Here is a 24,107-nt window from a genome sequence, read left to right as displayed (position 1 = left end):
AAAAGAAGGTCTGGAGGCAGAGTCAAGAGGTCATATGAAGTAGCACTGAGATGTTCCATTGGCCCTGAGGAAACAAATTGTCTTATTGTGGAGCGAGTTATGGGGCCAAAACCAGTGGTGGCCTCTGATTGCTTAGAGCGGCCTTGGCTGACAGCCAGCAAGAAGGTGGAGCCCTCAGCTGTACAACCCTAGGAGTCAAATTTTACCGACAGCCACGTGCACTTGGGGCAGGACCCCAAGCTTTGCTCTCTCCCTGTGAGACCCTCAGCAGAGTCCACCCAAGCTGAGGCCAACATCCCACCCACAGTGACGTGAACTAGCCTCGGGGAGTGGTTTCAGGTCCCTGAGTTTGAGGTTGTTGGCTCCACGGCAACAGAAAACGAATACAGTGTGCTAACGCTTCCCTTTGCTGTGTGTTCCGTCCAGGCCACACTGCGTCCAGAACCTAAAACATAGCTTAAGCCAGCACCCATTTGTTTCTGGCTGGTGCCATGTCACCCTGACAGGTGATGGCCCCTCACAGCCACGTGGGGCCATTTTCAAAAGGGAAGTTTTGGAGACAACCTGTTGGCCTCAGATTGTTTTGACTCAAGTGCTGGGGTGGGAAATTGGTGTTCCTCCGATTTAACAGAAGGAGAAACAGACGTTCAGGAACAAGGGCGTGGACCCATGGATGCTGGTAGACCTCAGCCTCCCATCAGGGGGACCTGACTGTCCATGTGGCCACCATCCCTCAACAAGGGCTCAGGGTTCATGGTGGCAGGAGAAGAGAGGGCTGGGGGGTGGGGCACCAGAAACGAAATGCCTGGAGGTGACCCACATCCTTCCTGCTTCCTTCCTGCTTTCACCAGTCACGTGGCCATGTCTAATTTCCAGGATGCAGAGAAGTGAAATCCTTTGTACGCCCCAAAGTAGCCCAGCTCCAGATGCTGGCAGCTCGAGTCAGTCTGCCACACAGTGTTGTTGGTGAGGCTGTTGGAGCGGCAGGAGGGGGAGGAGGCGGGATTGCAGATCGCCCAGCTTCAGGGAGCTGTCCTCAGGCCAGGGAACCAGCTGGGAGAAGCCAGGGGGAGCCCTGTGTGCGGGGAACGCTCCCCCCAGTCCTAGAGGAGAGTGGAGGGTTTCTTGGTGGGACTTTCTGGGTCCGTGGAAAATCCAGTCAGTCTGGGCTGTCTTCAGGCTGATGACTGGGGTTTCGTGTGCCAAAGGATTTCCCCACACCGTCTAGATAAAAATCACTTGGGTTTTCTATTGTGGCTAGTATTTTGGGCTTGACTTTTATCTGTGGTCATGGCCATGCTGGACCCAGGGCTGGGGACAGCTGCCGCCCACTGTGACCCTCAGAGGACAAGCCATCCTAGGTGGGCACATTTTCCCGAGGGTGGAAGATGATCTTTCAAGGCATAAAAGGGAAGTTTCATCAATTCTGACAACTGAACAGTTTTGGAAGGAAATATCTCTAAAACATATGTGTTGTGGTGAAAACTCGCTGCAAATCAATGTCACAAAAATGTGCCTTCAATAGCTTTTCTAATAAGAATCTCATTTGGCTAATAAAAAGGAAACTCCTTTTTATTAGCAAAGACGAATTTAACCTGCTCAGACATGTCCCTGTCTAGGCTGGCCTACTCTGTCTCTCTTGGGTTTATTCAGTCTCTTTTGGGTAGATGATCAGTGTTTTAGAGTAGATTCTGACCTCACCAGCCAGCCAGGACAGGGTCTGAGAGCAGGGGAAGCTGTGTGCCCCGAGCGTGATGGGGGGGCTGGTCAGCACCTGCTGGCCTGTGGGGTCTGCACTGGCTTCCATGGAGATGTCCCTGGACCTGGCTGGTCCCGGAGGGTCCTGCTATATCTATTGCTGACAAAGTCCGGTGGCTCGGAAGCCCGGGGTCTGGTCTTTCAGGGCAGTCAGCGCCCCTCGCTGGCTCCATGGTCCTCTGCATTTTGGCCATGGCCTCATTCCTCCCCTAACTGGGACTGGCCACCTGTGCAGGTGATACTCAAAATATTTACCAAACAGCAGGTCATTAGCACCCGTCAGAACAGGCGCTGTACTGCGTTGCTGGACCGTGAGGCTCTCAGGGGATCACCAGGAAAGGCGGAGGGTGGAGAGCTCAGGGCCTGAGTAAGTGGCTGTTGACCAGCGGTTAAGGAGTTATCTACCCCCGGACCCCTCTACCGAAACACGCCACGCCATCAGCTCCATCCTTCCGGAGCACCTGCATCTTGGGAGGGGCTCCTTTCTCGACCACGGTGGGATTCCTCTGGGCCCCTCAGCTTTCAGCTTCCCCTCTCTTCTACCCTTTGTCCCTTTGCACTCAGGTTCTGAACCTGGAAGCAGGGGCAGAATCTGCTCTCCCTGCGTGGACATCCCCTACGTCATGTCCACTTCCTTCCCTCCTTTCCGAGGAGGATTTGGCTCTTCCCCTTTCTTGGGGCCATGGTGGCTGAAGAATCAGAGGGAAGGAGAAGTAAATGCTTTGGAAGGCAATTAGCATATCATTCTTATCAGGTATGTTAGGCACAGTCCCAACCTTGAGAAAGAGGGTCCTGAGCGAAACTTAAATGGTTCGTCATGATTCGGGGAAGTCATTATGGGCGCCAACTGTTCTGTGCTGTAACACATGGGTACCATTGGCAGGGCACAGCGAGGCGGAAGGGACCGCCTGTGCCTGCTCTTAAAGGCCTCTGATTGCTGTACTCTTTGGTTCCTTGCATCTTTCTTATAGTGTTTCTTTCTTTTTTAAAGTTAATTTTTATTTATTTATTTTCCAGGTTTACTTGCTTGTTTATTTTTTTGATGGAGGTACTGGAGATTAAACCCAGGACCTCGTGTGTGGTAGGCATGCGCGCTACCCATGAGTTACGCCTTCTCTTTTTACAATGTCTGCTTTCATTTATTTATTTTGTCTTAGTAGTTTTCTTGTCTCCTCTGTTATGGGCAATTGGCTGCTGCTTCTTTGTGGCCGTGTTTTCCTCCATCAGCCCTCTCCTGCCTCCCGATGTGCCAGCTCTGCTCTGCTTTTGACTGAACATGCTGGTCACATCGCGCTACACAGCAAGCCACCCCAGAACTGAATGGCTTTAGACAAACACTTCATTGTAACTCACATGTTCCATTAAGTCGTGGATTTGAGAAGGGCTCAGCTAGGTGGTTCTTCTGCTCCATGTGGTTGGACTGGGTTCAATCAGTGGTACTCAGCTGGCGAGTGGACTGGTCTGGGGTGTCTAACATGCTTTACTCACTCGGCTGGTGCCTTTGAGGGGAGTCCTGTGAAGTTGGGCACAGCTGGGACAGTCAACTGACCCCATACCTGTGGCCTCCCTCCAAGGGGATCTCGGGGCAGTGGGACAGTTAACATGATGGCTGGCTTCTCCCAGACCAAGTGTCTCAAGGAAGCCAGATGGCAGCTGCGTAGCTGCTCTGACTTGGCCTCAGTGTTCACCCAGCATCATTCTGCTGATAAGATTCAAGCCACAGGTTGGCCTGACTCCTTGACAAGTTGGACTCTCACTTTTGATGGTAGAGTGGCATGGTCATGTAACAGAAGACCGTGTGGGATGGGACATACCATTACCCGGGGAGTAGCCCCACAGGCTGAAACTCCAGTACCCAGGGGGGGCTCAGGAGTCTTGAGTCCTGGCCCTACCCCTGGCTGGCTCTGGGACGTTCAGTTTGTGAGTTGACCTGCTGCAGTGGTTATCTGATTCAGCCCCTGACTTGGTGCTTTAGAACTCGAACCTGTGCCCAGGACTGAAGTCTCAACTCAAACCCAGACTGACTCAGACCCTGGGGTTTCACACCTGGGAGGGACCTGGGACCTCTGGGCAACCCCACCTTTTATTTTTGAGATGAAGAAACTGTGACCCAGATTGGGTAAACGGCCTGGTGGCTTACCTCAGATCACCTAGCAAGTTACTGGTGAAGTGGAGACAGGAGTCCAGCCTCAGTCTGCTGCTCTGTGTGCCGGCAGACTCTTCCTCTAAGACGTCAGTCTGAATGAAAGCTTTAGAACTCCACAACAGCCCTTGAACATGTGCGTGTGTTTGTGATTGTGTGTTTGCATGTTCAACACACTTCTACAATATAGATGTAGGCACACAGGTTTATTGATCCCTTCAGGTAAAGCTGAACACCTTTCTGGCTGTTGACCGTGATACCAGAATGTTCTCCACCTGTGTGCTGGACCTTTAGCAGGAGTTAGGCAGAATGCAGACAGTGGAAGCTCTGATTTCTCACTCAGGTTTGCTGGATGTGTGTTCTTGAGTAACTTACTTACCTCCCTGAGATGCTGACGAGAGTGACCACTTGTGGGGGGCTGTCTCTGTGCCAGCACGGCGCTGACCTCTTTACATCCCACGTGCCACCTACCCTCCTGTGATGCCTGCCAGGCTGTGGCCACTTGGCAGACAAGCAGACTGAGTCTCACAGAAGCCAAATAACCTGCCTGCTGGCACCAAACCATCCAGCTGGATTCACATTCCCTCTGTCAGGCTCCAAAGTCTGCGTGCTTCCCACAGCGCAGCCCTGTACCGACTCCCTGCCCCTCAGGACTCCTGGAAGATGCAGGAAGTCTTCTTCTGAGCTGCCCCCAGGGTGGAATCTGGCCAGTGAGCAGGGCTTAGGGAGAGGCAGACTTGCATTCTGAAATGACAGAAGTTTCTGATCACGAGTACTTTCCAAGGCTGGAAGGGTCCAATTACAAGAGGCAAGCCTGGCCATCTGTGGAGGACACTGGGTTTGGGAAGACTGTTTGAATGAGCTGCTAAGCTCAGTGGCCTCTGGCTCGCCCTCTGGCTCCCTGTTCTGATGCTTCCACAGGGCAGAGAACCAGGACCGGGACTGAGGATTGTATGGACTCAGGTTTACATCCTTCTCTATTTTCCCATTAGCTCTGTGCCCTTGGGTAACTTTCTTAATGCATCTGAGTCTATTTCCATCACTTCCTGTTTATAATGGGGGTGTCACGCTCTACCAGACTCACGAGTTCTGCCCTCTGGAGTTGTTCAGAGCCACGAATCCCTCTTACACAAGCATCGGCCTGGGAGAACTTGAAGCTTGGTGGAGTCGTACTGTGGGGGCTGAGGCTTCGTGGGCAGAGCTTCCATGTCTCACTTTGGAGGGGGTGGCAATTATTCTGAGCTCGAGGAGTGGTCTTGCTGGGGGTTAGCCCGCGGGAGGGGCTGATGCAGGAGGAAGGTGCAGAGAGTGTCTTGGCTTGGTGGTCCAGCCTGCGGTGGGTTCTGAACGACTCGGGCTCCCTGGGAACGCCACGTGTGGATGAGTGGGAAGATGAGTTGGGCTGATTTGCCGAATCTCTCGGTTGATGGTTCTTGGGGGCAGAAGTTGGCTGAGTCGAAGCAGGTGGTTTTAGAGGAAAGGAATCCTTGTTGGCAGGAAGTAAAACATAAGGAGAGTGTGTAGCCCTTGGTGGGGCTGGGCCTTGGCCTCACCAGATTCTCCCCTTTGAGATTCAGCCCAACATGGCCCGATGCCTGGTTCTGCCAAGGCTGGGTCTTCCTGTGCCATGGGTTCCAGGAAGTGAATCTGTCCCCTCAGACCCCACTGGGGTCAAGGACATGGAGGAATTGATACAGGAATTGACACATTGTAACCAACTATGCTTCAATTAAAAAAAAAAAAAGGCATGGCCACGTAGACCAGAAGAAGTCCACCCATGTTCTCTGCATTCCCTTCATTCTGGAGGGGAAAACATTAGCTTTTCCATGGAGCAAAAATAGTCTGGGGACATCCATCAAAGTTTCTGCTGTGAGTCAGTACATTTTTAACAAAAGCTGCCTCAAACCTGGCCGTCTACTTCCCTGCATCTGAAGCCAGAGTTTCTTCCCTCAAAAGCCTAAACATCTGTGCTTCCTGGAGACTTTGATCAAATTACTTTAAATTTTGCTTCAGTTTTGGATTTAAAAAAATTTCCAAGCTTCATTTTGATATCAATATCTTATTTCCCCATAGGTTTCAGAAGGTTTTCTACCACATGCCTGAAACAACACGTTTGGATTTTTAGGAATCTTATTTTGCAAACGTGACTCAGTGGTATGTGTAGGGCCGGGTAGCTATCTATCTTCATTAATAGTCAAGATCTGTCACCTTGTTTTTGTGTTTTGGATGACTGTACCGCCTGACTCAGAGGTGGACGGTTGCCTAAAACCTTCCTGGAATAATGTGAAGGTAGAAATAAAGAAAATGTTTCATCTTCTAGGTGAATGAAGAGATAAACTCAAATATACCATAGAATAAAATTTTTACTTAAGTGCCTGGAGACTGATCTCTGGAGCTCTTATGGACTTGTTTATTCTCAATCTGCTAAAAAAAATGTGTTCTGAAGTACTTAGGGGTGAAGTTTGAGGATGTGTGCAACTTTCAGGTGTTCAGGGGAAAATGTGTGTGTGTGTGTGTGTGTTGTGTGTGTTGTGTGTGTGTACACAGAGACAGAGAGAGACAGAGACACAGAGACAAAATGAGAATAAAACCAAATGTTCAAAACTGGTGACTGTAGGTGACAAGCTGTTGTTACATTATTCCTTCAACTTTGTAGCCTGTTGGAAAATTTTCAAAATTAAACTAAAAGGGGAATAAACACCTGCTTCCTCTTAGGCTACACGTGCCACCTGCGAGCAGGAGGCAGAGCCGGGGTCACGGGCTGGGATGGGCACCTGGGCCTTAGCGAGGACAGCAGGGGACACTGCTCGGGCCACCCCCTCCCGGCCCCCCAGGCTGGGCCGTCAGCTCTTTCTGCCTCATCCATTCTTTTTCTTCCCTTCAACTCTTTTCACACATCTTCTTGGTCATTTTCCTATGCCAGCCCTGCTTTGCCCCCCCCATTCCTCTGTGTTCTTACATTGAGTATAGTGAAATTTGGTTATTCGACAAAAGACAAAAATAAAAAAGCTGGAATTGTAACTCAAATGGTTGGAACGAGCTGCCTTTAAAATGTCTTTCTTCCCGTAAGAAGGTCACCTCTGATTCCAGCGGAAATGTCAAATTGCCTGTAATTTAAAGACACATTCAAAGAAAGTAGGGCAGCAAAGTAGTGTTTTGCTGCAAACCTCTGCAAAACGAATTCTTTTTTTCCTCTGGGCCTGCCAAAGACCGACCGTTTCCCACACTCCAGCCGTGCTGGCTCCAGCTGCCTTCTGAGGTTTTGATTATTGAAAATGATCACCACTGTGTGTTTGTGGTTTAATTGTCTGAAGCCACTTCCTGGAGAGGTTACAGTGAAGCAGCTCTTTTGCCAAAGTCCACAGAGAGGAACGGAGGTGACTGCCTTGGCTGGGGGTCCAGGCGGGGCAGGGGGTCCGGGCAGGGTTTGGGGGTCCAGGTGGGGGTCAGGGATGGATGGGGGGAGGTCTGGTCCTGGAGGAGAACGGTACTTTAGGGTTTTGTTCCACTGGAATAGGGTCCTTGTTGAATCAGCCCCTCTCCTCACCCCGACCAGGTGAGTGATGTTGAGGAGAGGGTTAATTACATCTCACTCTCATCACCTGGAAAGAAAGGGCTGGATGAGGCTTCTCTGAGGCTCTCCCAGCTCCGTGGCTCTGGGGCACTTCAGCCAGCAACCACACTCAGTGGACACAGCCTGACTCCTTGGTGTCAAAGTGATTTTAAATGTGGTTACAAACCTCACAATCCGAGGCTAAGCCTGGGCTGCTTTCACCCGCGGACAGTTGAGATGACGTCTTAGGGTCAATCAGCAGATACTGTTTATTTGCAAGAGTCGAGTCTCAGGAAAGGGACCAGTGAGGACACAGCACGTGACAGGACCTGGCGGGCATCTCCCCCGGGTCCTGTTCCCAAACTCCGGAACGGTGCAGTTGAGATTAGGGATTCAGGATGAGGAGACAGCAGGCCTGAACGTACAAAAGAGGGCAGTCGGGGTAGGGGGGTGGGTGGGGTGGGGGCAGCTCCACACAGCCACCGGGGGCTCAGGCTCCTTGTTGCCCCCCCACTTTGAGCACGTGGGCTGCACGTGGCCCCGTCCGGCCCCCAGGTCCACGTGGAGCCAGCAGCGAGGCAGACTTTGAAGTGGAGGCTTTTAATTCTTTTGAGGAGACTTTTAAGTAGGCTTCACGGGAGCCTCATTTCCACTTACATTTCCTTGGCTCAACTTTTGTCACGTGGCCACCCCTAGTCTCAAGGGAGGACGGGAAATGTAGTCTTTGTGCGGGATGCTGCCGTGCCCAGTTGAGCCGGGGGTTCTGTCGCTGGGGTAGCGGGGAGGACAGACATTGGAGGACGTTAGCAGTTTCCCTGATATAGAAACTGTGTTTTTGAAGAGTAAGGGCTTTGGGACCACTAATCTCGGGTTTAAACTTCATCCCCTGCGAACCAGTTGTGAGATATCAGCCAGATTACTTAACTTCTTTTATCTCTTTTTTTATATCATATGTAGATTTGGCGTGATATTCACATCCTGGGGGTAAAATGCAAGAGCAAATGCTCAGTATTTAGCACAGTGGCCGCCACGGTTACAGGAGCCCCCTGTAGCAGCATGTTTGACCTCATTCATTTATTTGGATATGTGGCATTACACGTGGTGTGTTTAACTCCTAAGTCTTTCATATCCTTACTAGGGAACTAGGGAGTTTGGCTGGGACCAGTGCAGTTAGAGACGTGAGAAGCTAATGCCTGTCCAAAGAGGACAGAGCACTGTGGTCAACGTCAGTGGGAGCTTGATGCTAACCAAGTGGTCTGGCAAACCCAAGGGTGGGGTTACATACAGGTGAAGTTACAGGAAGTGCTTGCATTTCAGAAACGCATGAAGGAGAGAGCCCTGCAGAAGTAAGAAGGGCTGGGGAGACAGCCTGGGGCAGACACTTAGCTACGGGGAAAATCTCAAGTCCTTTATGTCACCCCGTCTTCTCATCATCAATAGGGGGGTTCAGGGTGCAGCTCTGAGCCCTTGCATTCTGATGGTTCCCCGCCGATGAGAGCAGGTCACTTCCTCCATCTGCCAGCCCTGCCCTGGCCAGTTAAGAGCCATCTGGGTTTATCTGTTCAGCATGAAATCAGTTCCAGGAACAGGGAACAAGTTAAAACCCCCTTGAGGATGTGGAGGAGGGGTGCTGGTAGGATGTTTTCCTGGATTCACGCATCACTCCCAGCTCTCTGGTAGACTTTCGACTGTAGGGATTCCCTGGTACTTTCTGGGACTGGGCACGTGTTGTCCACGAGGGCCGTGAGTAAGACGGGGCCTCTGTCCTCGTGGCCGTCCCCACCCATGGGAGCCAGACCAGACTCAGGTGTGGTTGGCGGATCGCTTCCTCCCACTTCATTCCCCTCCTGCTGGATCTTTGCAGCCCCTCCCACTCCGGTGGGTGCTTCCCCGCCCCCCACGGCAGCAGGTTTGGCCACGTGTCTGCTTTGGGCAGCGGAATGTGGGCAGACAAGGGTGAGCTGGCTCTGAGTGAGGCCTCACTCAGCTGCATTTGCCCACGCCGTTCGCCTCTTGCCATCATGTGAGAAGATCCCCTCCGGGGAGTCACTGATCCAAGGAGGGTGACAGACCCAGGGAGCTGACGTGGACCCCACTGAAAGCTCAGGTCCAAGCCTAACCCAGCCCAATCTAGGGCAGCCACCCTCCGTCTCACCCGCAGACCCGTGACTGCGAACAAGCCACTGCTGTCTGACGTGCAGTTTCGGGCATGTGTGTTAGCGGTCCCGTGGTGGCAGATGCTGGCTGTTACAACAGGCAGGTGGGACAAGGCAGGAAAGGGACCGAGGGGAGGTGCTGAGGCATCTGAGAATCCAGCCGGGGGGAGGTATGGGGGGAGGAAGGCTTCAGGAACTTGTGTAAATGATTCACTTGTGGGTCCTCATTTTGCTTTTTCCTCTGGGATGCTCTGAACCAGAGATACATGGAGTCCTTCAGTGTTTATGTCAGAACTATATGTCAAGTAAGAGTTAACCCACAAGGACTACAGGAAAAGTTCTCTGACAAGTGAAATATGAGGACCTTTTGACTCCTGGTGATTCACTCTCTCACTCATCCCTTCGACAAATAGGGTAAAGCTGTGAATAAAATACAGGAGAACCCTGTGCACGTGGCGCTTCAGTTCTGGAGAAGTGAACGGTTGATGACAAAGCCCCAGAAAGGGAAAAGGTGGAGGACTGGGGCGGAAGGGTGGTGCAATGTCACAGGAAGGTCAGGGAAGACCTCAGCAAGAGTAACGTTTGAGCAAAGATGCTTGCAGTGGCTTAGCTGAGGAACGAGCATCTCAGGCCAAGGGGCAAGTCACTTCAGGAGAGAGACAGAGACACCTAGGGCAGGGAACTCCTATGCCACATGAACATTGCTGTAGAGGAACAAGTTCCAAAATTTTGAATTTTCTTTCTTTGTTTTTCAATTTTTTTTGATCGTAATTTTTTTGGAGGAATGGAGGTAATTTATTTTAATGGAGGTCCTGGGGATTGAACCCGGGACCTCGTGCATGCTAAGCACGCACTCTCCCACTGAACTTGCACCCGCCCATCCCCCAGATTTTGAGTTTTCTGGTTAAAAAAAATCTAGGCAAAAATGTTTCCATCATCAGTTGAAACCTCTGGAATCTGCCCCTGGGAGAGCCCTCCAGGGGCTCTCTGGGCGTCGGTGGCTCCTGGTGACCCCTCCGTCTCCTCCTTTAGGGTGTGGGGTGCTGGACCTGAGGGCTCCACTTCCTGTGTCCTCCAGAAGTTTTTGGGGGCGGTGTTCATCTTGTGCATGTTGGTAACCGGTGTTTCTGCCTTCATCATTCAGCCGGAGGAACGCACAGGTAAGAAGGGGATAGGCCGGAAGGGGCCGCCCGCAGCTCCTCTGGGGAAGGCGTCCTTATCTGGGAGGTTTCGTTGTTCTCCTAAAGCGTGGTGTGGACATCTGCGCTTTGGTAAGGGATGGAGTCTTCCCCTGCCTGCCTCCTCGGATTCGCGAGCCTGCTCTGGGCACTGGTTATTCCTGCCAAAGGAGCAAACCAGTGAGGTCGTAGCTTTTACCCCTGATCAGAGGTGGCTTTGGATTTTAACCACACATCCTGTCGGAACTAAGCTCTTTTTCTATCTGAACTCAGTCAAGATAGACTTTTAATGATAAGGCATCAAAAAGTCAAAAATAAAGACCAAACTATTTTTTGTTTTGTTTTTTGGCCACCGTGTGAACCTGATTTAACTTTTCCCACAAAATGTAGATCAGAATTGATAGCAGCCCTACATAACGTTGTAATCTGGGAGTTTTCAGATCATCATGAAAGGAGGGGTTAACGGGGCCCCCCGGTGGCAGGCCGCTTTATCAGGGCCACGTGGCTTCCTCAGAGGGACCCAAAGCCTGACGGTGGGTTCTCTGTCCTGCAGTGGCTGCGGGAAACTGCCAATTTCGTGGCAAGCATGTCAAAACCAGAGTCATGTTGGAAGGGGAGCCTGTGGCCATAAGGTGTCCCCAGTTGCTGTACTGGGACGATGCCAGCGCCCACATCAACATGACGTGGAGGAAAAACGAGTCCGCTGTGACAGTCCCGGGGGAAGAAGAGGCACGAGTGTGGGTCCAGGACGGTGTCCTCTGGATCGTGCCGGCCTCGCGGGGGGACTCCGGCACCTACACCTGCACTCTCAGGTCAGCCCCCTGGGACCAGCGTGGGGAAGGGGGGCCCTTGCAGAACGGATGCTTGCATGGCGTTTCCATGACGACCTGGATTACAAAATCCAGTGCAGAGGTGGGAATCCACCTTACGTCCTCTTCCCTGGTCCCGAACTACCTCCTGCCCGAGAGCTTGTCCCCGGATGTCTTCAGGGCACCCTCTCTCCTCTCACTGAAGTCTTTGTTCAGGTGTCACCTCTTTAGAGAAGACGTCCCTGGCCACTGTCTAAAGCAGGAGTCCCATCACTCTCTCTCCCTACCCTGTTCGTTTTCTGCATCCGACACACATAATGCCTTTATGTACTGAAGGTTTGTCTACCTGGTTAGAACAGCAACTCCGGGGCACAGGGACTTGGTCTGTTTTGTTCACTGCTGAATCCACCAGGACCCAAGAAATAGATGTGCAGCATGGAGTGGAATCAGCCCTGGGGGAGGCTTTAGGAAGAAGTTAATCCCATTTATTGCACATGTGGGGGACCCAAGCTCATGTACAAAGTTCTCCCAGGTGGTGGGTGTGGCGCTGAGGCTGGAACCCACAGCTCCTGATCTGGGGTCTAGTCCCCCTCCTCTTTGTCCTATTACTTTTTTCCCCTTTAATTGCAGTAACAAAAGCATAACATAAAATGTAATTTTAACCCCTTTTAAGCGTACAATTCAGTTGTGTTAACTACCTTCACAGTGTTGTATTACCGGCACCGCCATCCAGCCCCAGAACCCTTTCCATCTTCCCAGACTGAAACTCTGTCCCGGTTAAACAATAACCCCCTGCTCCCCTGCCCCCAGCTCCTGGCAGCCCCTATTCTACCTCTGTCTCTGCAATACCTCATATGAGTGGAGTTATATGTATTTCTTCTTCTGTGACTGGCTGATTCCACTCAGCATAATGTCTTCAAGTTTCGTCCATGTTGTAGCAGGTGTCACAATTTCCTTCCTTTTTTTAAAAGTAAAAAAAAATTTTTTTTAAATTATTTATTATTATTTTTTATGTTTAGAATTTCCTTCCTTTTTAAGGCTGAATATTATTTCATTATATGTACTTTTTTTTTTTTCTGGTTGTCTCTCATTTTTTATTGAAGTATAGTCAGTTACAATGTGTCCATTTCTGGTGTGCAGCACAATGTCCCAGTCACGCATATCCATACATATATTCATTTTCATATTATTTTTCATTAAAGGTGATTACAAGATATTGAACAAAGTTCCCTGTGCTATACAAAAGAAACTTTAAAAAAAACTATATATATAGTGCTTAACATTTGTAAATCTCAAACTCCCAAATTTATCCCTTCCCACCCCCTTTCCCTAGTAACTATAAGATTATTTACTATGTCTGTGAGTCTGTTTCTGCTTTGTAGATGAGTTCATAGTGTCTTAATAAAATTATGATATTGAGATTATAGTTAGACCAACCAAAAACAAAAAAAAAAACCACCAAAAAAAATTTTACTGAGTTCATGTCTAGTGCAAAAATCTTCTCTAGATCTTATATGAAGTTCTCAGGAGTTTTCTGGAATCTGACTTCAGCTGATAAATGATTTCCAAGAGAAGTAAAGAGGGTTTTCTTTATATGGAAACAGCGGCTCTTAGGAAACCAGCTCTCCACCTGGATAAGGTTCCCCGGACCAGGAAGTCGGCCCATGTTGGGTCTGTGCTCGAGGACCCACCAGAAGCTGGAAGGGTTTGGGCCCCTTTGAAGGGGCCTGGGGAGTTTCTCACTGGTTCTCACTGGCGTTGAAATCAGGCTTGTGGAGGGTCCTTTGGGAAAAACGCAGACTATGTCACCATTTCTATATGACCATTATGATGCAGTACACTTATTTTTTTGTGCCCCAAGGATTCAAAAGCACCAGGGATGGAAGTATTACACTAGGAAAACGCAGAATTCAGTGGGATGGGGGAAATTACTCTTAACTGCATTTAGTTTTAGTTTCCTATTACCTTGACATTTATTATCTTTTCCCCCCCTTTTAAATCAGAAATGCCTCTTACTGTGATGAAATGTCTGTGGAGCTCAGGGTTCTTGAGAAGACGGAGGTTTCCCGGCCCCTCATCTCCTACCCGCAGATCCTGCCCCTGTCATCCTCTGGGATGCTGGTTTGCCCTGATCTGAGTGAATTCATCCGAAACAAAACTGACGTGAAGATTCAATGGTACAAGGTACATCTTTACAAACTACCGTTTAATGAAATTGCGTTAGACTAGTCATAGGAAAGATGGAAGAGAACCATCCTGGAGACAATCCGATTGGTTTAATATTGCTATTTTTTTAACCACTAATTTTAAAAAGGGCCATGATTAATACATCCTGTTAGTCTTTATGTGGCTTGGGTAAGGGTCTTTAGATCATGGTTTGAGAAGATAGTGTGAAATGAATGCAGGATAACAGCTGAAGAAAATAACTTTTTATTCTGTCATTTGTCTATAGACATTTAGAGACAAATGCTAAACAACTTTATACACATATTCATAGACTTTTTTTTTAAAAGTGCATGATAATTAACCCTTGGGTTAAGAGAGTAAATATAAACACATTTTCCCCTCTTGCCTGGCTGAATAAGGACCATCCTCAGCTCCAGCTCCCTGGCGTAGACCAGGTGTGGGAAACAACAGGGGCGGGCGCAGAGCCCAAACGGAGCTGCCACCTGTTTTTGGACGCATGCCAGCTAAGGATGGCTTTCACTTTTTTAAATGGTAAAAAAAAAAAAATTAAAAGACTAATATTCATGACACGTAAAAATGATATAAAACTCAAATCTTGGTGTCCATAAGTCACGTTTTACTCACTGGTTTCTGTGTTTTCATGCTGCAACGGCAGAGTTGAGCAGTTGGACAGAGGCCACGTAGACCGCAGGCCTCAAATATTCACAATCTGGACTTTCCCAGAAAAAGTTTGCTGACCCCTGATACAGACCATAGAACGAGAACTGAAAAGTACAGTTATTTGTTTAAAAATGGGTAGAAGTTTACCCTGTCATCAAAAAATAGGTTAACCAGTTGACTGGCATTGTAACTACAAGATATATATATATTGACTATCATATATAGGATATATCAATGTAATATTGGAAACTTCTAAATGATTTTCCGAGCAACGTAAGTAGCCAGCTCCTACCCGATTACGGAACAGGTGCTCTTGGTTCTAGAGCAAGAAAAGGGCAAGCGAGGGGTTTCACCTTAGAGGAAGGACAGGTTCTGGAACTGACCAGGCTGGGTTTGAAACCCTGTTTCCTCACTGACCTGTGGTGAAGCCTCGGTCAATTATTTTACCTCTTACACCTGTTCCCTCTGCAAGATGGCAGTTAGTCAGTCACTCCCGCTCCTGGGATGGTCTGGAGATGAAACGGAGCACAGGGCGTGAGTGAAGCCCCCTGTGCAGGACCTGAAGTGTAAGTGGTCCTCAGTACAACAGGTGCACAAGGAAATCATGGCGGTGTGTGAGAATATTTGTTCCCTCCCTGATAAGGCTAATTATTACTGAGGACGTGCTGTGCCCAAGTCTGCTCTAAACTCCCTGGTTTGGAACCCAGTGCACCAGGGGCTGCTCACATCTCCGTCTTTCAGATTAGGAAACAGACATAGAAACACAAGGAACTTGCCCAAGGTTATGCAGCTGGGAGACGGTGAAGCCAAACCTCTAACCCAGGAGGCCAGACCCACATACCTGTGCCAGGCCGCGTGCCGGAAGGGCTGCGGGGCTGGGCCCTCATTGGTTTTTTCATGTTTGACCACTCACGTTAGGAACAACGAATTCTCTCCTTTTAATTAAATACACTGTACGATTGTATGTTCCGAGCCACGTGGCTGACAAATTATTTCAGTTATGCCTGTTCCCATTCAGAGGGAGGCTCTGACATGACTCAAGGTTCTATTTGACTCTTGCAATCATCACTGTTTTGAAAGAGATGTTCCTGAGAACACTTTGTGCTCGGCGGGGATGTCTTCTCAGATCCGCTCAGCTTCTCCTGTTCTTGGAGGTCGGGCTCCAGAGGGTTCTATTCTGTAGAACCCGCAGTACCTTTGGTCCAGATGAGAAGTGTGGCCTCATTTCTCACACTTGGTTTTGTCTTACAATTTTTTTTTCTCCGTCTCTCCTGACTGAGAGAACTGAAATGCTTTTAGAGTGATCTCTGCATCACAAAGGCTTCTGAACCCTGCTCTCCAGGTCACTGTGACTGCGTGGTTGCACCCTTTCCTGGGTATCTCCCAAGGTCTATAGGCAGCTGCTAAGGCTATACATATATTTGCTATACAAAATTTTTATCTTAAATTTTTTTTTAATTTTTAACATCTTTATTGTAGTATGATTCCTGTACAGTGAACTACACATACTTCAGAGGTCCAATTTGATGAATTTTGATGAGATGTATAATATATCTGTATTTTAAACAGGCTACTTTGTCAAAGAAGATAGCTTTTTTTTTTTCCCATCGTGCCCAAGCAAATGTATCTTAAACATCGTGGTTAACCAAACTGGGCCATTTTGTCTTACATGCTAACAAATTCCCACTCCTAAAAATGCAGTTAAAAGTATATGCAAAAGGACAGTATTTGCAAAGTAAATACCAGGGCAGTTCTTGGGCTGCAAATTCAAGAGTGACTGATAATACTGATGCTGCAGGCAGCTTTGGAGTTGTAAATTAGGACACAGTGTAATTTTGGAAACTGTTTTCCCTTAAGGATTCCGTCCCGTTGGAACAAGACAACAAGAAGTTTCTAAGTGTGAAGGTAACTTCGTTACTCATGAACAGTGTGTCTGAGGAGGATGCGGGCTATTACAGCTGCGTCATGACGTTCGCCCATGGAGGCAAGCAATACAGCATCACCAGGAACATCAAAGTCCGCGTCAACAGTGAGTACTCTTCCTCAGGGTACCTGTCCAGCCTGGATCAGTGACAAGCATGCGAGGGAGGAGCTGGGGTTCACGCGGAGTTCCTTGGTGTGAGAGGAAAACAGATACAGCTTCTCTCAGAGCATCAGGCTTGTGAGACGTGTGTGGCACATGGACAGGTGGGCAGCAGGGGGTTATCATGAGGACAGGTGAGTCCCTGGGTAGCTGGCAGGGTTCTGAGTCTGAGGCTAAGACACACACCCCTAGAGGGGGCCAGACAGTGGTTCACTGGTCAGGTCCCTTTGGAAGGTCCCTTTGGAAGGCAGGACCAGGCATCAGAACACGGCTGCCATGATGGTGTGTTATTCTAGGATTTTTATTGGATTCTTTAGTTAGAAGGCTATGCCTTGGCATATCTGGTGAAAACTGCCCCTTTTTTGGGTCTTCCCCAAGCATGTCAAGTTGCCCTTGAAAGCAGGATTTTCGCTAGTGAGGGCTCTCGTTGGTTTAAGTGAGTTCTACCTGAGAACAATGCTGTGAGCAGCCCTGCTGAGCCGTCAAAGGTGCTCTCGATTCTTCCATGCTGCCTGCATGCTAGACGTCAGGTTTGGGGAAAGGGCCCCACAGGGGCCGAAGTCCCGGCCCCCGCCCTGGAGAGGACACCGCTTTTATTTTTCTTTCTTTTTGAAAAATATTTACTTGTTATTGTCTTATTTAATTATTTTATTTTGGTGGGGTTTGGGGGAGGTAATTAGGTTTATTTATTTTGGGGGGAGGTGCTGGGGATTGAACCCAGGACCTTGTGCATGCTAAACATGTGCTCTACCCCTGAGCTACACCCTCCCCCCCCTTTATTTTATACACTGAATAACTACACAACTGGAGTCTTTTAAGGGCATTTCAGAGCCCTTGGGAACCCTCTCAAAGTTAAATAATTGGTCTATGAGGGGAAAAGACTTTTTTTTTCTCCCAGAGAGTCAGTCTGATCACAGGGAAAATCTTGTCTCCCATGAATGGAAACCTTTAGATTATTTTCTGGGACTGTCTTGTCAGGATTCATTCGTATCAACTCCTTGTTCCCCATTAGTGGGGATCGCGGACACTTGCATGACTTGGAAGGGGCCTCGAATTATCCTGTTCCTCTGATACCGCCTGGGAACACGAGGGGGCGCCAACCTCCGCGTTATCTTGTGTGATGCCCGTGCTCTGTCTCAGCGAGTCCCAAGGGTGGTCCCCCGCCCCCGCCGCAGAGGCGTCACCTGGGTGTCATTAAGCGCGCAAGATCTCAGACCCTCATCCCAGACCTACTGAATCAAAAACAATCAGTGATCTGGGTTTGGCAGCGCCCCCTTCCCCCCAACCCCAGGTGATGCCGCTGGATCCTAGAGTCTGCGACCCAGGGGCTTATCTCGCCCTTGAGGGCTCCTCCCCTCTTGGTTCTCCAGCCTCCGGGGTGGCAGCCTGGTGGCTATGAGGGGACGGAAAGGCTCCCGGTCACGGTGGAGAAGCCAGCTACTCCTTGGGCTCTCTTGTGATGCAGCCTCATGCCCACTCCTGTTAGGGCTTCAAATGCTCTTTAGGGGAAGAGGTGAGGATGGAGCAGGGGTGGAGACAGAGGCCCTTCATCCACCCCCAAGCTGTCCTTTTCGGTCCAGTTCAGGTGCCCAGTTTCTTCAAGCTGCTGGGAGACCCGCCTCTCTGGGAAGCTGGGTTCTGATTCCTCCGGAAGGAGTCCATCTCTTCAGGGAACCAGACCTAGCCGCCCGGGGGGGGGGGGGCACTCCGTTTACCACTCAGTGTGGGGTTAGCATTGCCAGCAGGAGCTTCCCGAGCCCCTTGTTTTTTTCATTTTTTACGTTTTGGGAAGTGACCCCAGTGTTCTGTGGCAGGCACGCGGGGCAGTGGGATGGTGTGGAGAGCAAGGTTTCGGGGCAAGGAGACAGGGGGCTAAACCCTCTCCTGTGGACGTTGTGAATGTTCCTATGAAGAATGCACTCAGGAAGCCAGGGAGGGGAATGGTTAATTGTTATCACAGAGCAAAGAGCATCTGTTAGTGGGATGTGTGTTTAACTCTGGCGTCTTCCAGTAATCTCTCTTCTGGGAAAAGCACTGGCCAAAGGGGCTCAGTTTTGTGGAGAGCCGGTTTCCTCTGCCAGGCAAAGGCCGAGGCTCACAAAGGCTGGCCCTCCTGTAAGGGGTACTTTCGTTAATTAGCTCAACAATAGAACTTGACCCTCAACTGGACATGAAGGCGTTTCCTAATTGAATCTCTTTCCCTCATATCTTTCTCAGAAAGAGAAGAGGCAATTCCTGTGATCATCTCCCCCCAAGAGACCATATCAGCTTCGCTGGGTAAGGACTGTGTCACCCGAGGGGGGGCCCGGGACCCCTGTGTCACTGTGCCTGCCCCGTGGCGTGCGGATCCTGGGTGAAGACCCCACCCCAGGGTGAGAGGCTGAAATGACAAACGTGAGGGAACGTTTCCCTTTACCAGATACTGTTAGACATGGCACTGATTGAAAACAAGTACAATTTGCTCCATGGATGCCCTACCTTCAAAAGTCTCAGTGTAAAATCAGAACGTTCTGGTAGCAGTGATTAGCGGTATGAAAGGACTAAACAGTGTGGAGTCCCCTACGAAGTCAGCTCCTGCAGTGTGTTTAAAATAATCTACCAACACTCAGCACCTCTCTAAGACCCCGATCGTAAAGTGAGCCAAACAGCCCCCGCTGGCCCCCACCCCGGAAGACAGTTCTTGTCACAGCAGCTGGTCAGTGGGTCAAGGGACAGCATGAAATGGTCGATAGGGTTTTCCATTTTTCACCGTTTTCTTCCGCCGGCCCGGCCAGCACGCACTTTCTTATTGAACATTGCTAAGTTGAATAAGATGCCATTCAACCCTGACATGCACCCTGTCGGGAGGTCTTCTCCCGTTTTCCAGAAGGAAAAGCTGCCCAGGGCATCACCATGGCTCTGTGTCTGTGTAAAAGTCACCGGCGGGTCGGGCTGGGGTTCAGACTCAGGCCTGTGTGTCTGTGAGGCTGGACGTGTTTGCGTGTGTATTTCTGTCAAATGGCTCTGCAGGAGTCGTGCTGGGTGAGGACACTCTGGCTGCAGACTTCACTCTCTCTCCGGGCCTGGGTTCTGACGTTTGATGCACTGCGTCTTGCCGCCACAGGGTCGAGACTGACAATCCCGTGCGTGGTGTTTCTGGGGGCTGGCATGCCTGTGACCACCATGCTGTGGTGGATGGCCAACAGCACCCAAGTCAAGGATGCCTACCAGGGGGGCCGTGTGACCGAGGGGCCACGCAAGTAAGTGGGCGGAGATCTCCCTTCTTCTGGACAGAGCTGCTGTGAGACACCTGTCGGCTTCACCCTTCCTCGTAGAGACAGTGTCCTAACCCACCTATCCACGATGCACATACCACATTGCAAATAGTATTTCTGATTCCAAACGTTGAATTTTTTTGAATCTTAAACAACGAATTTTGCCAAGAAGTGCCAACTGTACTTGAGAACCAGACTTCCTACGTAACTGTACGTGTTGCATCCAATGCTTGGCATTGGGGTTGCTTTTTCTAGCTGTTTGAGCATTTCTTTCTTGAATTTTTGCAGTATTAAAAAAAAAACAAACCTTAAGATATTTTCATTCCCAGCTCTGCAACCTGAGTGTCAAACATTTTCGCAGCCCTTAGAAGGACTCTGAAACAGCCACAGCTGCTGAGAGCCCCCCCCCCCCCCCCCCCCCGTTTCTCGGGTAGCTGTGGGCTGTCCGGTCTTTAAGGAAGTTTCCTGTGAAACAGAGAATTCTGTCCTCAGAAGCATTCATCTCTGGAAAATGTTTTCTCACCGTGAAAGCAGAACATGCAGACTTTGTAAATGGGAACCACTTGTGTGCGAGGAAGGCCGACCATCCAATGTTCCCAATTATAAAGTATTTTTAAAATGATAGCTTCAGTATTCTGAATTTGCCTGAACTTTTTGCTTGCCAAATTTTGGTCTTTTTTTTTTTTTTTTTTGAAAGACCTATCACAAAAGGTCTTTCTGGATGCAAGTGAGTGGATAGAAATGATGTGTGGTGCGCATGAATGTGTGCTCGCAAATCCTCGTTGTGAGAAGCCTGGGCAGAACGCGCATGCCCCGTGTCGGCTCGCTTGTACCTTCTGTTGGCGTCAAGGAGCCTATTTCTCCCCCATAAATTTAAAAAAAGAAATAGTCCCGGTGGCTTCACATCAATGATATTTTTAGTCATACTAATAGATAGCCATGAAGCAACCTCAGATTCCTGTGACATTACACACGGCAGTCGTGCTGTAAGACATCCCCCCGCCCCCCCCACCCCCGGCCCGTCTGCAGCCGCCCGCCCTGAACTTGGGAGTGAGGACTGGCAGCGAGCGGGGAGGCGAGGAGACACGGTGAAGTACAGGATTCCTGGAAACTCCCTACCCTCCAACATGCAAATGATTTCTTGGTGATACTGTCCAGTTTCCCAAAACTAGACATTTTGATTCCCACTACTGGTTCTTTGTTCATCAAAGGCCTTAGCAAGTGATTTTTTTTTCCCCATAATCCAATGTCAGCTGGCATCCTCTTTGTAACAAGTGTCCGGTCACAGTGACTGACACCGTCAGTGTCACTCCAGGCTTCAGGAACTGGTTAGACATTCTCCCAGATGAGTAACAGCTGTAATGGCAGGAGCTGCTAACCTGGTGAATCTCAAAATCAGTGCAAGAAACAGAGGCGCTGCCTTATTGAGAACGTGCGGGTGTCTGCGCTGCAAATACAAGCTGGCCTTTGACGCTTTAAATGTTTTCTCACTCAGGGAGTACTCACAGAATAATGAGAACTACATTGAAGTGCCACTGATTTTTGACCCAGTCATCAGAGAGGATTTGCACACCAATTATAAATGTGTTGTCTCTAATACGGCGCATTTCCAGACGCTACGCACCACAGTCAAAGAAGGTACGTGTTTTGGGGACACTGAAGGGGAAAAGAAGATGTAAGGTGTTCTAGGATGCTGAACAGAGCCACTGGTTCTCCAGATGATGACTTAGGAGGGCCCTGCGTTTCCTGTTAGAGAGCAACCCCCCCTCCTTTTTTAAATGATTTCTTTGGTAGGGCGGAGGCTGGCTTTGGGAGATTATACTCAAGAATTTTATGGAGGAAGCTGATTTTTTTTTTGGAAAAAAGAAAGCGGTTCAGTGACAGACTTGAAAAAAAAAATGTGGTTTTGCCTGGACCAGCAGGACCAGCTGTGCTTCCCTGATGCCTCGAGGACGGTGGGGTATTTCCCATCCCGAGGTTGAAAACCCTCACCCTTCAAGAGCTGGGGACTGGGAGGTGCCTGGGGCCCAGGCAGCTTTAGGGGTAAAGCCATTGTCATCAGGGAGTGAGGAGCAACGCTGGAGCCACATCAATCCAGTGCTCGTTGAAGGACATTTGAAAAAGAGGAGAAAAACCTGATTTATCATTTTGACACATTGATTTTTAAAAATGAATGCTATTTAGCTTTGTCTTTTTTTGCGGGGTCAGAGGGCAGGTAATTAAGTCTACTTATTTACATTGTTGGAGGTAGTGGGGCTTGAACTCAGGACCTCGTGCATGCTAAGCAGGCACCCTACCACTAAGCTACACCCCCTCCCTGGCAAAGTCGTTTCTTCTCAGTGTTGAAACACCGACTCAGGGGAATGCAGTCTGCTGAGCCCAAAGGAAGGATAAGAAGGGAAGAGCCAAAGCCATGCCCGGTGGGAAGCTCACCCTGCCTTCTGGGCAGTCTGCACCCCCTGTAAACACAAATTGCCCGGCAGGACTTCTGGGCAGTCTGCACCTCCTGTAAACACAAATTGCTCCGCATTCTCCGTATTTGCAGGGAAGGCAGCTGCAGACAAGCTTTTAACTGGGAAGCTGAGGGTTTGGGTAAGCCTCGGGGCAGGGAGGACAGCACAGCACCACCTCTCTCCGCCTGTGGTCTGTGCGTCACCAGCATCCCCCAGCTGAGCAGATCCCTGGGCTCAGCCCAGATCTACCTAGATTCTCTGGGGTGAGGCCAAAGACTGCAATTTAGCAAGCTCCTTTCATATTAAAGTTGGAGAGCTGTTGTCCTAGGACACTCGGGCAAAGGCTGATGTCCCAGGTCAGTTCCCTGAGTGAGTCGGTGGTGGCACAGGCTTGGAAGTGGAGGATTCCACGGAAAGCTGAGTGCACCGCTGGGCTTCAGATGAGTGACCCAAAGGAAGCTGTGGCTGGTCTGGTCCTGATGCTGGGAACCTTCAAGCATTTCTAGGACCAGGGCTCTGTCCCTGCGTGTCCTTCCCCGGCTTGGCTGTGACTTATGAGCGGGCACAGCTGGAAAGTCTTTTGCCAGGACTGAGAGGGGCCTCCAAAGGGCTGCTCAGAAAATATTAAAGCTTCACTCGCTTTGAAGCCGTGTGGGATTTTAAGGTGTAAAAATCATCTGGAGAAACGGTCTGAGGTTGTGTTGATTCCTGGATGCCTGCACAGACTAGGGTAAATAGTAGCTTAAAAAGGTAGAATTCTGGCCTCCTTGTCGTCCGTGTTCTGGTAACACCCGTGTTCTTGTGTTTACTTGTTAGCTTTTTATCCACAGTCGCTTCTTATATTTTCAGAACACAGACGTGACAAAGAGTAGAAACAATCTTGAAAACGAAAGCTCCTTTAGTCAATGTTTTTCTTCTCCTTTGTTACTTGATTGGATCCTGATGACACCCACGCTTACCGGGAAAGGGCACGTGGTCACGCCACAGCTGCTGGCGGGGGCCCCGACAGACGTGACCCAGTGGGTGGAGCAAAGCTGGACCCTCGATCCCTGCTCTCTGCTCTGTGTGGCTTCTGTCAGATGGACTTCTGTTCTACGTTGCTTTTTCCCTAACGCCACAGATACCATTCTCAAGCATCCTTGATCTTGGTGTGTGGGCCATACTTTCTGAAAAATCAATACATATTAGGAAAAAAAAAATAAAACCCAAAACCTCTCCAATTCTTTCTTCTCTGTAAATTGAGCTGCAGTGACTTGGTGGTGGGAGAGTGTTCACCCATCATGTGTCTCTGTTCTTCCAGCAGCTGCCACGTTCTCCTGGGGAATTGCGCTGGCCCCCCTGTCCCTCATAATCTTGGTTTTGGGGGGAATATGGATGCACAGACGGTGTAAGCACAGAACAAGAAAAGCCTGTGGTTTGTTGGAGTTAAAGACTGGCCATCAAGAATCCGCTCCATGTAAATTAAAGGAAATAAAATAGTTCAAATCAAACAGTAACAATAAACAATATCATTTCGTACAGAAGTGGTTCTGCTTTTTGAGGGACTCTGTTCTTTTCTTCAGTTGTTTAACAGAACTGCTGTGTTTATAGTGGGTTTGTAGTAAAAGATTGAAGGGTTCGTGCAAAGTTTATTCTGAAACCAAGTTACTGGAGCCAGTGTGCATGTGCGTGGGCATGAGGCGCCCTTCAGCCTGGATGAGAGCTGAAAGCACCTGAATGAGTTTTAAATTTCATTCACTCATTCATTCATTTCACAAAAATGTGTTAAAAGTCTATTTGGGTTATGCTCTATGGCAGGTCTTAGAGTTACAAAGATAGTTAAGTCATAATTTGCCTTTTGGGAAGATTGAATTTCATTTTGGAACTGGAAAGG

General features: G+C 49.3%; 1 protein-coding gene across 2 annotated transcripts in view; it reads left to right on the top strand.

Annotated features, from left to right (window-relative positions):
* Positions 1 to 23,757, top strand: part of IL1R2 (interleukin 1 receptor type 2) — a 28,619-nt gene extending 4,862 nt beyond the window's left edge. The window contains exons 2-9 of one of the 2 annotated variants that reach the window (XM_074354497.1): positions 10,643 to 10,770; positions 11,342 to 11,600; positions 13,601 to 13,781; positions 16,302 to 16,473; positions 18,745 to 18,804; positions 19,631 to 19,766; positions 21,277 to 21,419; positions 23,538 to 23,757. In XM_074354497.1, the coding sequence (XP_074210598.1) occupies positions 10,643 to 10,770; positions 11,342 to 11,600; positions 13,601 to 13,781; positions 16,302 to 16,473; positions 18,745 to 18,804; positions 19,631 to 19,766; positions 21,277 to 21,419; positions 23,538 to 23,713 (1,255 nt within the window). In that variant the 3' untranslated portion in view covers positions 23,714 to 23,757. Of the gene's footprint in view, positions 1 to 10,642; positions 10,771 to 11,341; positions 11,601 to 13,600; positions 13,782 to 16,301; positions 16,474 to 18,744; positions 18,805 to 19,630; positions 19,767 to 21,276; positions 21,420 to 23,534 lie in introns of both variants that reach the window. The other variant, XM_074354496.1, reaches the window with a different exon arrangement.
* The last annotated feature ends 350 nt before the right edge of the window (positions 23,758 to 24,107 follow it).

The sequence above is a fragment of the Camelus bactrianus genome, chromosome 28 (genome assembly GCF_048773025.1).
Source record: "Camelus bactrianus isolate YW-2024 breed Bactrian camel chromosome 28, ASM4877302v1, whole genome shotgun sequence".
NCBI lineage: Eukaryota > Metazoa > Chordata > Mammalia > Artiodactyla > Camelidae > Camelus > Camelus bactrianus.
This window is presented reverse-complemented; position numbering and strand designations above follow the sequence as displayed.